Genomic DNA, 17,984 nt, shown 5'->3' on the forward strand with positions numbered 1-17,984 from the left:
TGTGAGTCAGCCAGATCATGACTTGCGGTGGTTTTGCTTGTGAAACCTTATATAATTCTAGGCCTATTGTCACGTTGGGCTGAGCAGTTAGACCATAGAGTGTTTTCTCATTGCACAACGTTGGCAGATCAATAGGGAGAAAACCTGAACAATGAGGTGATGTTGGCTGGTCAGGAACCCGGCTCCGAGTCACCCAGGGAGGCAGCCCTGCAGTTTCACAGAGACAGCCTGGTGGCAAGAGGAGCCTGCACGTCCCCTAGAGTCACCACTGTGCAGGCTGACAGGGCCCGGCCTTCGGGACGGGTGACACGGGGGTGATGTTTCAGAGAGGAGAGCGAAGCAAGGGAAGAAGAACAATGACCACACTTCACACAGAAACCGACCACATTTTTTTTTACTGCGTTGTCTTCACCCTGGATTCCAACATGCTGGTCCAGAGCATGGCTGGCAAGACCTCTATGGATCCTCTGACTGGCTTTCCTTCCCCACCATGTACATTACTGCTTTTGATCCCACTCCGTGACCCAAGTGCAGAGGCAGTTATCAAAGAACACTTTGGATGCAAACAGTGAGCGGCTTACAATACACGGATGGGGTGGGAGCGATGTCCACCACGAACGTGGAATCCACATAAATGGCTGGAGAGGCAAGACGCCTCCTCAGTGGCTAATAGGATGATGGAGTTCAAAACCCACAACTGGTTTTTGTTTTCTTTCTGAATTCCTGGCGTCTATTGAAACCAGTTGTTCCTACCCTTATTTCATATGCATCATCACAAGTCTGACCTGATTTCCACCATGTTTGTTGGCATACATCTTTAAGTGGTGCGCCCTGAAGTTATTCATACTGATATAGGATGAAGCTTACAAATATCTGCATTGAAAGAGAAACTGGGGTGACTCTATATGAAGACAACGACCATCACATTGCACAGCACATCGTTGGTTAATCTTGGAATCGTCAGGCATTATTTAAAATGAGAGAGAATAGAAGCGAACACAAGTGCCACGAGAAAACAATCCTAACAACAGAACCAAACCCAATTTCTCTATTCAGCATCGAAAAACCAAACCCAATTTCTCTAACACTTTTCATTAATTGTTATTTTAAGCTCCAGTAGCAGGATCGGATTTCTGCTGCCTCTGGGCACATGAGTTATGATCTGATCTCAAGTTCCAAGGGAAATGCTCAAAGTTTTATTTTCCCCCAGTTGAATAAACAGTCCTATGTCTATTATCTCTTGTGTTAGAATAGTGTTGTCTTCACATAAGACTCAAATCATGGTATTAGTCATTCATTTCCTTGAACACAGACACCCTCATGCGTGCTGACAGGTTTATAAGGACGCGGTGGCAGCGCGGTTATGGGAGCTGCTAGATGACCGACCTTGATTTCTTGCAGTCCTGAGCGATGGAGCCCGGGTGTGTCTGGTTATTGTTCGCTTTCTCTCCCAGATGCTGGGCTTGTCTGGAAGATTAATACATTAACAAGAGCTGAAGGTCCAGGGTTGCACATCTTCAGACATGTTTATTAGCAGATGGCACACAGGATTCAAAGGTCACCACAAAAGTGACATTTTAAAGTGAAACAACAATATTTATGTTCAGATAGTCTACTGATGAGATCATGTGGAAATGGTTTTGATTAAATTAGCTTATAAATGGTTGCCAATCTATAGGCAACTTAAAATGCCACGTCTGTTTACCAAATGTTTTCTTCTCACGCTCTCACCCTTTAAATATTAATGACCAAATGCTGTTTTTTCTTGGTCGGCGTGGGGGGGGGGGGGCGGATAAGCTTTTTTTAACTGTAAGATCTGTATATTTGGTTTTGACTTCCTGGGTTATCTGATTTTTTTTTTTTTTTTCATTCTAAAAATGTTATCTCCTGTGTGAGTTCTGAAATCTCACCTGCTATTATTCCTGCTTTGAAAGAATTTGGATTCCACTATCGTAAATACAATGGCTTGCAATTTCTTTAGTATAAATTGGGTCTCTGGAGGGACCTAAAGTTCAGTCCCTTGGATCAAACGTTATGTTCAATATCATAAAAGAGGTATGAGCTGGATTTCAGAAATTCTTATTAAAGCTGCGATTTGGCCTCTGCAGTCCCCAGGAGCTACAGTTTTGTGACAGTGTGTGCTGGTGCTTCATATAACAACGTGAAAAACAAAATGCAGCCAACGGGAGGGAACCCTCCTCTCATCTGATTTTTCTTCCCCCCTCTGTGTTGTGCCTACAACCTAGCAGGGCTTTGAGGGAAAAATTTTACCTCAGCAAATGGTTTAGTCAGAGAACGCTCAACAGTCTGAAATCAAAGTCATCTTTTGTAAGTTCTGCAGGTCTCTGTGGTCCATAAAACTCACAGAAATATTTCCAGCAAAGGCATTAAAATGCAGAAATAATGATCCATGGGTAGATTAAAACTTTCACAGACATATTTAGAGGCAACAAATATGAACATGTAGACTGGTTCTCTTTTATTTACATTGAATTGTGTTATGAATAATTTTGCAGGATATATATATTATTGTCTTGAGTTTTTCACTTTATTATGATGTTGATCTCATTTTTCAGACAAGTTACAAAATTACAAATGTACGAATACCACAGAAGATGTACTCACTTTTCAAGAGAACCTTTTTCAATATTCATTGCCCCTTCCATTGAATCCAGTCCTTGTTCAGAAAATTGTTTCAAGGCACTTAAAGCTGCCTAAAAATGAAAACAAACACACAAACAAGGAGATTCATTCACTGACTTTCATGTAATAAACAGGAATGCAATGGTAAAAGAAAGCTGTGATATATAGTAAAGGCTATCATTTTCATTCGTCTAAATGAATGCTTTTTTGTATCATTTAACAAAATTACATTTGAGAGGCTATATTATGAAGGAGCAACGTATATCCTAGAAAGGCTTTATTTTTGTGTGTTTGGGGGAGAGGTGGAGAGAGGAACCTGCATAAACCTTATGGCTTATCCATAATTTTGTAAGATGGCAACAAAGTTTTATCCACAAAAGTAGAAACATGTCATAGAAGCCTATCTATCTTCAATGATGATTTTTGCATCATTTCTCCTTACATTCCTGAAACTACATATTCTCTTCTTCCAGATGTGAAAGCATCAGATATTTTTTCTCAACTGTCCAAAGCTAGCATAAATGTACTGGTCAATTTTGTAGACATTTAGCCCCAACCGAGTCACAGAATGTGAGCGGTGAAAGGGACCAAAGACACTTTTGAATTCCGAGGGGATGGTGTGATGATGGTATTCTGTATATAGAGAAAAAAATCTGCCTCCATGGGGGCCCTGTGGAGGCCTGCCTGGCCACCGCAGAGCCTCCTGAGGTAGGGATATGCCCGGATGCGTGGGATGCCGAAGGGTGTTGACAGGCTGGTGGAGCCTCGCTGAATAGCTGGGAGGCACCAAAAAATGTGATGCTGATAAGATCTGCATAACTTGTTGACACTCTTGTGCACCGTCCAAATTGTTATTTCTTTGAATAAGAATTTGGTTCTTCTTCCCCTCCCCCACAGCCCACCCTTTTAAGCTCGACTTAGAAGGGCTTTGTTGAGTCTGAGATAGGTGTGAGCGGCCAGGCTTGTTTGTATCTTGGAGATCCTGCTGGGTCACACTTTGGTCATCTGCATCTTCTCAAAGGCCTTTGTAAAAGAGTTAACTCCTGCCACTGCTCAAACTTTTATCTGCTAGCAGCTCCTTTCGGGTAGTTAAGTGCATGATCTTTTCTGCATCTCTTTATGCGTAATATATCTTTTTGGTTCAGATTTTTAAGTTAATAGACTTAATTTTCTTTTTTTTGAGAGCAGTTTTAAGTTTATAAAAACATGAAGCAGGGAAACCCTCTTCCCTTCCCCCTCCCTCAACATCATTTCCCCTATTATTAACATCCAGCATTACAGAGGTACATTTATTACAAGTGATGAAATACTGATATACTACCATTAACTTAAGTCTATAGTTTACAGTAGGGTTTGCTCTGTGTTGTACATTCTATGAATTTTGACAAATGTACAGTGTCATGCGCCCACCATTACTTCATAGAGAATAATTTCCTTGTCCTAAAAATCCCGTGTTCCATGTGTTCACCCCTCCTCCCTTTCCACGCCCCTCCCCATCCCTGGCAGCTCCTTTTATTTACAATCTTTATAGTTTTATCTTTTTTGATGCCATACAGCTCTAAGTGTGCAGTATGTAGCATTTTCAGATTGGTTTCTTTCACTTAGCAATATGCATTTAAAGTTCCTCTATGTCTTTTCATGGCTTGTTAGCTCATCTCTTTTTATTGCTGCATATATTCTATTGTCTGGATATACCACAGTTTGAGGGACATCTTGGTTCCTTCAGGTTTTTGATGATTATGAATAAAGCTGCTATCAACATCTGTGTGCAGATTTTTGTGTAATGTTTGTAACATTTTTTTAGTCCTTTTATTTTTAAAATATCAACCACTATATTCAGCCAAAAGGACTAATATATCCTTATCTTTTCCTTTAGGCTATTTCTTCCTTTCAAATCTCTAAGCTGATCTTCCCAGTTCAGCTGAATGCCCACTGATGCCTCCGCTCTGGCCTGGGAGAGCTGAGGCAGGGGCAGGGTGAAGATGGGGAGGCTGTGCTGGGCTCTCTGTTTCATCACTCTCTCTCTAAACCCGCAGTCCTTTAGGGATGTCAGTGCCCCAGCCCCATTACCCTTGATCTTGGCCTAGGCTTCTACTACACAGTAGCTGGCGTAGGTTACCGTGACATGTAAGCGCTAACTTCAATTGGGTAGGACAAAGTATGGCCATCTCATTGGGGTTACTATTATTGATTGAATTATGTCCACCCTCAAACTTGTATGTTGTTCCAATCCCCCACACATAGAACATGGCCTTAGTTGGAAATAGGGTCTTTGCCAATATAATTAATTAAGATGAAGTCATACTAGATCATCCATCCCAGATGGCACAGTGGTAGAGAATTCGCCTGCCAATACAGGAGATGCAGGCGAGGCTCGGGTTTGATCCCTGGGTCAGGAAGATACCTTAGATTTGGAAATGGTGACCCACTCCAGTTTCCTTGCCTTGAAAATTCCATGGACAGAGGAGTATGGTGGGTTTCAGTCCATGGAGTTGCAAAGAGTCAGCCACAACTGAGCTCACACACACACACACACACACACACACACACACACACACACCTATATTAGATTAAGGTGGGTCCCAATCCATTATGACCAATGTCCTTACAGAAAAGGGAAAATTCAAAAACAGAAACACACACAGGTAGAACACTGTGTGAAGAAAGAAGAGATTGAATCGATGCAACAGAAGCCAAGGAACACCAAAGGCTGCCGGGCAACCGCCAGAAACTAGGGGAGAGGTATGGAACAGATTCCTCCCTCATGGCCCTCCAAAGGAACCAACCATGCCTACACCTTGCTCTTGGACTCCTAACCTCCATAGCTGCGAGACAAGAAGTTAGTGTTGAATTTATCGTGGGTGGGTCCTTTGTTACGGCAGCCCTAACAACAATTATAGGCACATCATCATTCCTCTATAAGGAAAGAACCTCTTTCTCCTTTGATATTTCCTTTATTGTCTTTTTATTATAAAAATAGTTTCTCATTACAGAAAAATCATAATATGTAAGCAAGCAAAAAGAATGTGAAAATATTCAGTCTTACACACCGCTCAAAACTTGGTGCATGTCTTTCCAATCCTCTTCTATCCCCCTCCCCTAAGGTACACACTTTAACCTGGATCATATCCTAACACTATTTTAGAACCTGCTCTTTTCATTGAAGGCTTCCCTGGTGGCTCAGATGGTGAAGTGTCTGCCTGCAATGCAGGAGACCCGGGTTCGATCCCTAGGGTGGGAAGATACCCTGGAGAAGGAAATGGCAACCCACTCCAGTACTCTTGCCTGGAAAATTCCATGGACAGAGGAGCCTGGTAGGCCACAGTCCAAGGGGTTGCAAAGAGCTGAGAGACTTCACTTTCACTTTTCTTTTCATTGAATCATTAGCGATTTTCCGTAGCAACAGAAACACTTCAGCAACATCATTTTGCAGGACTACACAGTATCTCACTGACTTTATGTGCCTTTCTGAATTTAACCAATCCCTACTGTTGGACATTGAGACCACATCCAATTTTTAAACTGTTATTAACACTGTACCAGGACCTCCCTGGCAGTCCAGTGGTTAATGTTTTGGGCTCCCAATGCAGGGGGCATGGGTTCCACTCCTGGTCATCGAACTGAGATCCCACACGCAGTGCAGCATGACCCAAAAAACAAAAAACACTGCACCGAGCTTTCTAATACTAAATCACTGCCTACTGTCCCAATAATTTCCTTGTGATAAAGTCCTATAAGTTGAATTTCTGGACCAAAATACATGCACATTTTGAAAGATGTGATATGAATTTCCCTCTGCCCTCAGAGAGATTGTGTCCACACCAATGCTCTGAGGAGCACCTGTTTCTCTAGGTCATTTTGGAGTTACCTTTCAGAACAGCTTGTGGATCATTGGAGCCAACCGGTTTGGTCACTTTATGGCCCCACTTTATTTTTCATTTCTCCATCCTAAGCATTTACCTTATTCACTAGACTTAACTTTGAAGGAAATTTGGTTGCTTTCAAAAGTAAAATTCACCCTCAAAGGACTCAGATTTGGACATTTCTCCTCCTTAAAATAAAAGTAATTTGCACAGGAATTGGACTTTTATTAAATTCAGTGAGGTTTCCTCTGTGGTCCTTTCAAGTCCTGAAATACTCAGGGGGCCTGGGCAACCTGCCCACGTGACTCTGCTGAGCATGGTCCTACGGGTGCACATCCTTGTGGGCTTGTCACGTGACCCTGAGCGCTGAAGTCCCGCCCCCTGTACACACGCATGGAGGGAGGCACCAGGCCTGCTCACAGTATGTGAATTATTGGCAGGAATGCTGAGCTTTATCAATTTCTTCCCAAATGGACATTATAGAACACCTTCCATAGTAGTCTCTCTGCACTGTGGTTGGTGTTGCTGAATGAGACTCCTGAGCACTCCAGGGCTTCTCGGTCCTGTTTTATTCCCAGCATAGCCAAAATGACCATCAGTACAAATTCTCAAAAAATAAAAACAAAACCCACTTATAGGCTAACTGTTCAGCCCAGTTTTCAGTAGTTGCTTGGGGAATACAGGTTGTATCAATACCAGAAATCCTATGTCTTGGCTCACAGAGTCTAGGACCCAATGAAACTCGTTCTCTTCCATCCAAAAAGAGGTGCCCTTAAGAGATGAAGGTGAAGTCTCAGGGAGCAGATTGCGTGCTTTAGCTCTTGCAAAAGCTTCTGGATGATTTAATCAACATGACAGGCAGGTCCCCAAATGCTGTCAAGATGCCTGTCACCACTCCAAGAACATCCTCCCAGCTGGAATGGCAGCGTACTCTTTCACTTGGTGCCATGAACGGATTTTCAGAATTCTTGTGTGGCTGCTTCCCTCCAAAGGTATGTTTAAAGGCTTCCAAATAACATTCCCTTATCTGTCTGATGAGATAATCCAGCCCACATCTTATTGATACCCCTGAATACAATCGCTTCTAAGTATGAGAGGACTTCTTTCTACTTTATAAAAGGCAATGAAGATACTTTATCTTCTCTGTAAACAGCAGTCCCTGCCATTTGATGAGCATCCCTGTGCCACAGTCATAAGACCAGGTCCCTTACCTGCGTGATCTCAGGTGTTACCACAGCCCTGCAAGGTGGGCCCTTCCCATGAAGAATTCAACAACCTACTCAAAGTCACATGGCTAGTAAGTGGCAGAGCAGAGGTGTAAACCCGGCACACATCCTGGGTCACATCACATTATTTTCTTCAGACATAAAAACTGCTCACATTCAGCCTAGCCAATTTCAGCATAACTCCTTCCAAAGTCCATCTAGCCTAAACTCCTAAACAAGGTCCGTCTAGTCAAAGCTACGGTTTTTGCCAGTAGTCATGTATGGATGTGAGAGTTGGACTATAAAGAAAGCTGAGTGCCAAAGAATTGATGCTTTTGAACTGTGGTGTTGGAGAAGACTCTTGAGAGTCCCTTGGACAGCAGGGAGGTCCAACCAGTCCATCCTAAAGGAAATCAGTCCTGAATAATCACTAGAAGGACTGATGCTGAAGCTGAAGCTCCAATACTTTGGCCACCTGATGCGAAGAACTGACTCACTGGAAAAGACCCTGATGCTGGGAAACATTGAAGGCAGGAGGAGAAGGGGACGACAGAGGATGAGATGGTTGGATGGCTTCACCGACTCAGTGGATGTGAGTCTGAGCAAGCTCCGGGAGTTGGTGATGGCCAGGGAAGCCTGGCGTGCTGCAGTCCATGGGGTCGCAAAGAGTCAGAAACAACTGAGTGGACTGAACTGAACTGGATGGATCTAGAGGCAGTCATATAGTGTGAATAAAGTAAGTCAGAAGGAGAAAACAAATCATTCAATAATGCTTAGATGTGGAACCTAGAAAAAATGATACAGATGAACTTATTTGCAAAGCAGAAATAGAGACACAGATGTAGAAAAGAAATATATGGATACCAAGGGGAGAAGGGGGTGGTGGGAGGAATTGGAAGATTGGGATTGACATATATACACTATTGATACTATGTATTCCTGGGGATCTTCCTGAACCAGGGATCGAACCTGCATCTCCCGAATTGGCAGGAGGATTCTTTACCACTAAGCCACCAGGGAAGTGGTAAAGCAATGGAATATTACACAGCCATAAAAAGAATGGAATAATACTATTCACAGCAACATGGATGGACCTAGAGATTATCATGCTCAGTGATAATCAGTGAGTGTTCAATATGGTATCACTTATATGTGGAATGTAAAAAAAATTATATAAATGAACTTATTTACAAAATGGAAATAGACATATGAAGCAAATTTATGGTTACCAAAGAGGATAGTGGGTGGTGGTGGTCAGGGTGGGGGGAAGATAAATTAGGAGCTTGGGATTAGCATATACACACTACTACACATAAAACAGGAAAACAATAATGGCTTACTGTATAACACAGGCAGGGCTTCCCTGGTAGTTCAGTGGTAACGAATCCGCCTGCCTCTTTCCATGGACTTTTCCAGGCAAGAATACTGGAGTGTGTTGCCATTTTCTATGCCAGGGGATCTTTCTAACTAGGGATCAAACCCATGTCTCCTCTGTCTCCTGCACTGGCAGGCGGATTCTTTAGCGCTGAGCCACCAGAGAAGCCCTGGGATTGTTTTTTAAAGGTCTATCCAAGGCAGTAGATGTAGCTTTGATTGAAAGGTGAAATTTTCTTTAAGTGTTTTTAAAAAGTGGATGACATTTCCTTTTCTTAGTCCTGTCTTTCCAGCTCAACACTTGTATCCATTTGTGTGTGTGTCGTTTCCCTTAGAGGAGGGCATCTGCATAGATACATAGAAATATTTTTGTCCCCAAAAGATTTTACAACTGTTTTGGGAATAAATTCCCACAGGTTCTAGAACAGATGCTACCATTTTCATGTAGGGCTTGTTTTGTGCGTAGTTATAGCAATGCCAGAAACATAATGCCAGTAAGATGCCTCCCATGCCGGTTTGTTGGTCTTGGTTCGCGCGCGCGCGTGCCTGTGTGTGCGTGTGTGTGTGTGTGTGTGTGTGCGTGTATATGTGTGTTCACAGGATCGGGGTGAGTCTTTCCAGTCATTTCTGTCATTTCTAACTTTCCTCTGGTTGATGAGCAATTAAGCAAACTTGAAATCAGTGCCTACTCTTCCTGCTTTCTTCTGCAGGGATTAAATAGCTTGTAATGACAATGTAGCAGCATTACATCATTCTTTGAGAGACAACAATGGTTCATTAGCAAAATGTGAATTTTAACTCATCCCCTCTTGACACGCAGCACTTTTAGGAGTCTTTGAACAGGATGCCCAACAGATCTTTTTCTTTCTTTCTTTCCATTTCACATTTTTCCCACCGATTCACATCCCAAACCCCAGAAACAGGCTGTTCCCATTAAAGTCAATGGTAACCATGCAAGTCTGACTGTGGCCTTCATTCTGAAGTTAAGTGTTCAAGGTTGTTTTGTTTTGTCTTTTCCCCATTAAAGAGCTTGCTCATATGGAACTCTTCCTGGGAGTAGATCTAACTGCTGGACTCATTTCAGAACGCACACAAATGGACCTATATGTGGCTCATTAAATCAGTCTCCTTTAATGAGAAAATCATAGGCTTCAAATTACAAACATCTTCAACTGCAGTTGAGGACTCCCCTCACCTTTTTTTTAAAAATGTGGACCATTTTTAAAGTCTTTATTTTATTTGTTACAATATTGTTTCTGTTTTCTATTTTGGTTTTTTGGCTGCAAGACACATGGGATTTTAGCTTGCCAACCAGGGATTGAACCCACACCCCCTACATTAAAATAAGTCTATCCACGGGATCGCCAGGGAAGTCCCAGGACTCCCCTCACTTGTCATCCCAATAATCTTTGAGATCAACTCTGTGAAATCACTTAAATGACTGAAAAACCAGAAGGTCTTTTCTCCGGTAGGTTTGAAGCCTTACTGCCTAAAGAATGTGAATTTTAATGTTTCTAAATTACCCATTTTCTTACTTTGAAAAGTCTGTAACAAAATGCCAAGTCTCTCTTTATGTAAAATAAGAGACACCCCAAAGAGAACATCGTTATTTCTAAATTTTATCACATTATGTAGAAGCCTCAATCTGTATTACTTTTCAGATGAATCAGTGGTTGGACTTAAGAAATAGAAATAGGATTATATTGAGCTTTAATTAAACCAGTTGCTGCTCTGCTTTCTAACAATTTCACTATCATCCCCACTTTCATTTGTGCTTACACAATCCTGTTGGTTCGGGTAATTTTCATAAAATTGGCATTTTACTTAAAAAAAAAAAAGCTCCTACTGTTGGAACAAAGGGATGTCACCGAAGGTGACGACTACTCATTGTGGGGAAAAAAAAGAGGTGGGGGTGGTCAAAAGACATGCACATTTTAGACCATCTCCTAAGGCAAAGAATAGGAATTTTGGCTTGAGAATTTGGGGAATTAGTACAAAATGGGACACTTAAACTATAGACTTGGGCATCATCTTTCTTTCAGTGATCAGACTCTGACTGTTGGTTAATCCATGTAGCTGCCAGCCTTGACAATAATACAGAATCGAATTTGAAAAAGGATTAGCTGTGCCAAGAGGAGTGTTTTCAGCATGCTTAGAACAAGCTTGAGTGTCACCCTCATCATGTCCTCGTCATCCAATCATGCTGTGTCTGTTTTACCAATAGCATTCATTTTAAATTCGTGTGTTGTCTCTATTTTTGCTTCAACAAAAAGTCCCCTTTGTAACAGTGTTTATGGAAACATGTGCTGGGCACAAAGGCAAGCGTCCCTGAATGGTGGCAGCATCTCTGAGCTTGGCAGAATAATCCTCCCAAAGGTGACCATGTCCTACCCACAGAAGCTGAATATACTGCCTCGCATGGTAAAAGTGATTTTGCAGATGAGACTGAGGTATGAACATTGAGATGGAGAGGTTATCCTGGATAATCCAAGTGGGTCCAATTTAATCACGTATCAAGTCACTTCAGCCGTGTCCAACTTTTTGTGACCCTATGGACTGTAGCCCACCAGGCTCCTCTGTCCATGGGATTCTCCAGGCAAGAACACTGGAGTGAGTAGTCATGCACTCCTCCAGAGGACCTTCCCGACCCAGGAATCGAATCCACGTCTCTTATGTTTCCTGCATTGGCAGGTGGGTTCTTCACCACTAGCTCCAACCAGGCCCTAATGTAATCACACAAGTGCTTAAAATCACAGAACATTTCCTGGCTTTGGTAAGAAAGAAAGATGTGGCCAGGAAAATATGGTCAACGAAATGCAATGTTGTTAGTTTGAAGGTGGAGGAAGGGAGACACAAACCAAGGAGAGTGGGTGGCCTCTAGAAACTAGAAAAGGCAAGGAGCTACTAGAGCCTCAAAAAGGAACTGCAGATACCTTGATTTCAGCTCAGTGAGACTTGAGACTCCCGTCTGACTTTTGACCCACAGAACTCCTAAGATAATCCATTTGTGTTGTGCTGAGTCTATCCTAAAGGAAATCAGTCCTGAATATTCACTGGAAGGACTGATGCTGGAGCTGAAACTTCAATACTTTGGCCACCCGATGCAAAGAACTGACTCATTTGAAAAGATCCTTATGCTGGGAAAGTTTGAAGGCAGGAGGAGAAGGGGATGACAGAGGATGAGACAGTTGAAAGACATCACCGACATGATCGACATGAGTTTGACATAAGATTGACATGGTAGGCTCTGGGAGTTGGTGATGGACAGGGAAGCCTGGCATGCTGCAGTCCCTGGGGTCACAAAGAGTCGGACACGACTGAGCGACTGAACTGAACTGAGCCACTAAGCCTGTTCGTTTTTTATTGCAGCAGGAGAAGACGAATACACTCTTCTGGTCGCCTGGACAAGGAAGTGAAAGGGCATGGCACTTGGAGTCTGTCAGGCCTAGATTCAAATGCCAGCTCCATAGGATTTCCCTGGTGGGCCAGTGGTTAAGACTCCATGCTTCCGTTGCAGGGAGCATGGGTTCAGTCCCTTTCAGGGAACTAAGATCGCACATGCCTCAAAGCACGGCCAAAAAAAGAAAGAAAATGCCAGCTCCACTGCAGACCAGCTGTGTGTCTTCATGCAGGCGACTGTATTTCTCAGAGCCTTCTTTTCCATGTGCCATGATTAGACCTAAGCAAGCTAACAATAAACCCTTTCTATCATCTAAATACCTGAGTCATGTTAAAATTTCCCTGATAACTTCAATAATGTATTTTAAAGTTGGTTTTTGAATCTATATTCCAACAGTTCACCAGTTATATTTGATCGACCTTTCAGGATCTAGGCATTCCATGGCAGCAGAATAATGCCTCCCAAAGACATCTGAGTTCTTGTTCCAGAGACCTGTTAATAACAGTTTTCAAGAGACTTTGCAGACAGGATACACTGAAGGCCTGGAGATGGGAAGATTAGTCTGCATTCTCTGGTGAGTTCAATCTGATCCAACAAGCCCTCAAAATTAGAGAACCTGTCCCACCTCCACTCTGAGAGAAACATAGTGATGGAAGAGGGGTCGGAGGGCTGTGACATATTGGCTTTGACTATGGAGGAAGTGGCCAGGAAGCAGGGAATGGGGGAAGCTTACAGAAGCTGGAAAAAGCAAGGAAACACTCTCCCCGCTGAGCCTCCAGAGAGGAGCACAGCCCTGCTGACTCTGGATTTCAGCCCTGTGAACCGTGACCGACTTCTGACTACAGAAGTGTCAGATAATCCACCTGTGTTGTTTCACACCACCGTGCCTTTAACAGAGGGGCTGAAGTCACACTGAGGTGTGAACTTTGCCGCCAGGTTCTTTCCCAGGACCAGGCTGGTGCTGGGCCTGACAAGGAGGTCAGAGGGCCTGCCTGAGGCTCTGGCGTGGGGGTCTGAGAAGAGGGACTGGCTGAGTGGCAGCCCTCCTCAGCAAGAGCCAAAGGACTCTTCTCAAAGCAGACTTCACCCTAGGATCAGGTCGCCAAGATCAAGTCACCTAAATCCTTCTAGGACCTTCCTCTGCCCTTGGGGCACATGCAACTGCTGTCCCTTCCCTCCTTCCATTCTGTGCTGGCCTCCTTTCTATTCCCTGACTTTGACAAACTCCCCGCCAGTCTCAGGGACTCACAATGGCCAGTCCCTCCAGCCACCCCCTCCTCAGGACCAGCTGCCTATCAACAGTCAGGTCTCAGACCAGGAAGGCCTGGTCTGAGAAGGCCTGACCACCCCCAGCAAATCACACAACCGTGTTCATTATCCTCAGAACACCAGTCATAGCCTGTCATTATTTCCCAGAGGGAGGGGCCTCGTCTGTCTGATTCACAACTGGGTATGGTCATTCAGTCAACAGAGTCAGTGGTACTATGAGGTAACACCTCACACCTGCCAGAGTGACCCTTCAAGAAAGTCTACAAATAACAAATGCTGGAGAGAGTGTGGAGAAAAGGAAACCTTCCTACACTGTTTGTGGAAACATAAGTTGATGCAGCCACTGTGGAAAATAGTATGGAGGTTCCTCAAAAAACTAAAAGTAGAATTACCATATGATCCAGCAATTCTATTCCTGGGCATATATCTGGACAAAACTACAATTCAAAAGGTTATGTGCACTCCAGTGTTCATAGCAGCATTTACAATAACCAAGACATGGAAACAACCTAAATGTTCATTGACAGATGAATGGATAAAGAAGATGTGGTACTCAAATACGATGGAATAGCACTCAGCCATAAAAAGAACAAAATAATGCCATTTTCAGCAACACGGTTGCAACTAGAGATTATCATACTAAGTGAAAGTATGATAATACTAAGTCAGAAAGAGAAAGACAAATACCATATGGTGTCATTCATATGTGGAATCTAAAATATGGCACAAATAAACCTATCTATGAGACAGAAACAGAATCAGAGATGTATAGACAATAGATTGGTGGTTGCCAAGGGGGTCAGGGGTGGGAGAGGGCTGGATTGGAAGTTTGGGATTAGTAGATGTAAACTGATATATATATATAGGATGGATAAGAAAACAAGGTCCTACTGTATAGCGCAGGGAACTAGATTCAACATCCTGTGATAAATCATAATGTAACAGAATATGAAAAAGAATGTAAATATGTGTATAACTGAATCACTTTGCTCTACAGCAGAAATTAATACAACATTGTAAATCAACTATTCGTCAATAAAAAAATAAATTAAAGGGACTTCCATGGTGGTCCAGTGACTGAGACTCCATGCTTTCAATGCAAAGGACTGGGGTTTAATCCTGGTCAGGGAACAAAATCCCACACGCTGCCACTAAAGATCCCACATGCCGCAATTAAGACCCAGCACAGTCAAGTAAATAAAGGTAAATAAATATTAAAAAAAGAAAAGAAAACAGGGTCACTGAGACCGGGGAACCACGCTGGGCACCAGGAAAACTCAGCTCCACATACAGGGAGTTCTGTATGTTTTCAGCATGTCTTCTAGCAGGAAGGAAAGCACGCAGGCCACACCAGGCCGACAGGTGATGCTGTAGGGACAGCGCCTACAACAGCAGCCCCAAGAAGGGCGCCCAGGTCTGCCTCGAGAAGACGGTGTCAAGGAGAGGCCTCATTGGGGTGAGGCGCAGGGTGAGAAGGACTCCTTTCGGGAGGTGAACGGTGGGCGGAGGGTGCCGGCAGGGGGCACTTCTTGGGCAGAGGGGCTGGGAGGGAAGTAGGGCTTGGGGACATGATCAGAGTCCTGGGTGATATTCCAAGCTGTGGTACAGACCCGGGAGGTGCTGCGTCCTGGAAAAGCTGAGCCAAGCCCGAGGGGCGGAAGCCATAGGCAAAGGGATCTGGTCTCCAAACGGGAAGGAACCTTGTGTCCGCGGGAGAGCAAGCTGGACCCCAAGGAAGGACTGGGTGGTACCCATCGCTGGAGCAGGTAGCCATGAGGCCACTTGCGTCTCAGGCTCTCTGATGCTCTAAGTCGGGTGAAGATCGCCTCACAGCTGCAGAGTGAGTGGGAGTTCGAGAGGTGACAGGTAGAGCTTTGTCACCCGTGATGATTGTGGTTTGCAGGGGAAAGCTGAGTTTGGGCCTGATCTTCACTACGGGTCCTGTGAGAAAGTGTCTTTCCCTTCTCCTTCCTCAATGTCTCAACTTAGAAGATGGAGTAGCCGTACTATTACAGGGGTGAATTGATGGGTGTGTCCTGGGGCTGTCTGTCACACACTGTGCTACATGGAAAATGTGTAACCACTGACCCTTGTGGGGAAAAATCCCTAACTGGTACCACCTCCAACTCTCTCCTCACTGCTCGGAGGCAGGGCAACAACACGGTTTTAAGAGCCGGGCTTATTGACTCACTCCACCAACTGGCAACCGTAATAGGACTTTAGGCAAGTAAAACTCTCAACTCTTAAATGACATCTCATGTTCATGACACTCACTTTGCTCTAAGAACTTTCCATCCCTAACTCATTTATCTTCATGGTTGCTACAAGGAGCCTTGACTGTCATCTCCAATTTAAGAGGAGGATGCAAAGACAGGGATGAAGAAATTTACGCAAGATCAGCAGGACTTGATCTTGATGGATCTGAAATCTGGACACAGATGGTTTGGCTCTGGAGCCAAGATTCTTAACTATTATATTGTACCATTTGTCAATCCAGTGATAGGATGCACCATTTGAGTGCTCAAGAAATGGCCTGACGGACTTCCCTGGTGGGCCAGTGGTTAGGACTCTGGCTTCTACTGCAGGGGACACGAGTTCAGTCCCAGGTTGGGGAACTAAGATCCCACATGCCTCTCGGTGCAGCCAAAAAATAATAAAAAATTATTTTAAAAAATATGCCAGTAGGTCTTATGTGTGGTGAGGTGCTTAAAAAGAAAGAAAGGAATGGCATGAGCCAGACCAAGAGCATGGAGCCCTGTGAGAGAGAGGGTCTGAGTGCAGGCTCTCAGGATATGGGCTGCCTCTTTGATCCAATCCCTTACTTCCTCTTATGCTTGCCTGAGCTGTGGGCTTTGGTTGGGAATTGAGAACATATCTGGAAAGACATGTGAAATGTAAATGTTCTAGCTGCTCTTTAGAACAAAATCCCAATTTCTGACTTGGGCCCTGACGCCCTCGTGACCGTCCCCATCTACAACTCAGTCTCAGCAGCCTCATCACCACACTCTTCCAAACCCCAGAGCTCCAGCCACACCAGCCCCTCTGCTCTTTGTAGAACACCTTGAGTTCAGTGCTGTCTCGTGGACCTTCACACGCATCTCCCTAGACCTGGGGCCCTTCTCTCTGGTCTCCATAGGGCCCTGTCCCTAATTTCAGCCAGTTCTCTGCTCAATTGTCATCTCTTGAGACCAGCGACCCTACAGGAGCAACACATCCCATGCCTAGCCTGGAGTTCTCGCATCTTCTTACACTGCCTAATTTTTTGTGCTTACTGGCCCTAAAATTTTATGTATCTATTTAACCATTTCCTCGATTTTTGCCCACGTCCCCATTAGAATGTAAGTTGTGTGAGGGCAGAGATTTGTCTGTTTTGTTCATTGCTAAGTGCTCCACACCTAAAATAGACACTCATTTAATAAATATTTATTAGTTGAATAGGGCTTCCCTAGTAGCTCAGTTGGTAAAGAATCGCCTGCAATGCAGAATATCCCGTTTCTATTCCTGGGTCGGGAAGATCCACTGGAGAAGGGATAGGCTACCCACTCCAGTATTCTTGGGCTTCCCTCGTGGCTCAGCTGTTAAAGAATCCACCTGCAATGCAGGAGACCTGGGTTCAATCCCTGGGTTGGAAAGATCCCCTGGAGAAGGGAAAGGTTACCCATTCCAGTATTCTGGCCTGGAGAATTCCATGGACTGTGGAGTCCATGGGTTGTAAAGAGTCAGACACAACTGTGTGACTTTCACTTTATTAGTTGAACGAACGAATGGCTGAAAACAGTGACCAAATTCAAGAATATCTAGCTACCTCATATATACCCTAAAGTGAAAGTAAAAGTGTTAGTTGCTCAGTCATGCCCAGCTCTTTGCAACAACAAGGGCTGGAGACCGCTAGGCTTCCCAGTTCATGGGATTTTCCAGGCAAGAATACTGGAGTGGGTTGCCATTTCCTTCTCCAGGGGATCTTCCCAACCCAGGGATTGTACTCTGGTCTCCTGCATTGCAGGCAGATTCTTTACTGTCTGAGCTACCAGGGAAGTCCTGTATAAACAGTATGGTTTTATTAATTCTCAGAAGTTCCCTATGGAAATTAAGGAGTAGCTCACTTCCTCCACTGATTGAAATCCAGAAGTAGCATTCATTTGATGTTTAAAGGCTGATTATTCAGCTGAAGTAGCTGCTACATGTTGGTCTTTCAAATGAGGGAATTAAGTATCATGATAGATCCCCAAG

General features: G+C 43.9%; 1 protein-coding gene across 14 annotated transcripts in view; it reads right to left on the reverse strand.

Annotated features, from left to right (window-relative positions):
- Positions 1-378: 378 nt before the first annotated feature.
- The window catches only part of STAU2 (staufen double-stranded RNA binding protein 2), a 299,958-nt gene continuing 282,352 nt past the window's right edge, over positions 379-17,984 (reverse strand). For all 14 annotated transcript variants that reach the window (XM_043879211.1, XM_043879208.1, XM_043879203.1 and 11 more), the window contains 2 exons: positions 2,626-2,714; positions 379-1,467 (listed from right to left, as the gene is read on the reverse strand). In XM_043879211.1, the coding sequence (XP_043735146.1) occupies positions 1,374-1,467; positions 2,626-2,714 (183 nt within the window). In that variant the 3' untranslated portion in view covers positions 379-1,373. The remainder of the gene's footprint in view (positions 1,468-2,625; positions 2,715-17,984) is intronic.

Source organism: Cervus elaphus, chromosome 21 (assembly GCF_910594005.1).
Source record: "Cervus elaphus chromosome 21, mCerEla1.1, whole genome shotgun sequence".
In the NCBI taxonomy this organism is placed as follows: domain Eukaryota; kingdom Metazoa; phylum Chordata; class Mammalia; order Artiodactyla; family Cervidae; genus Cervus; species Cervus elaphus.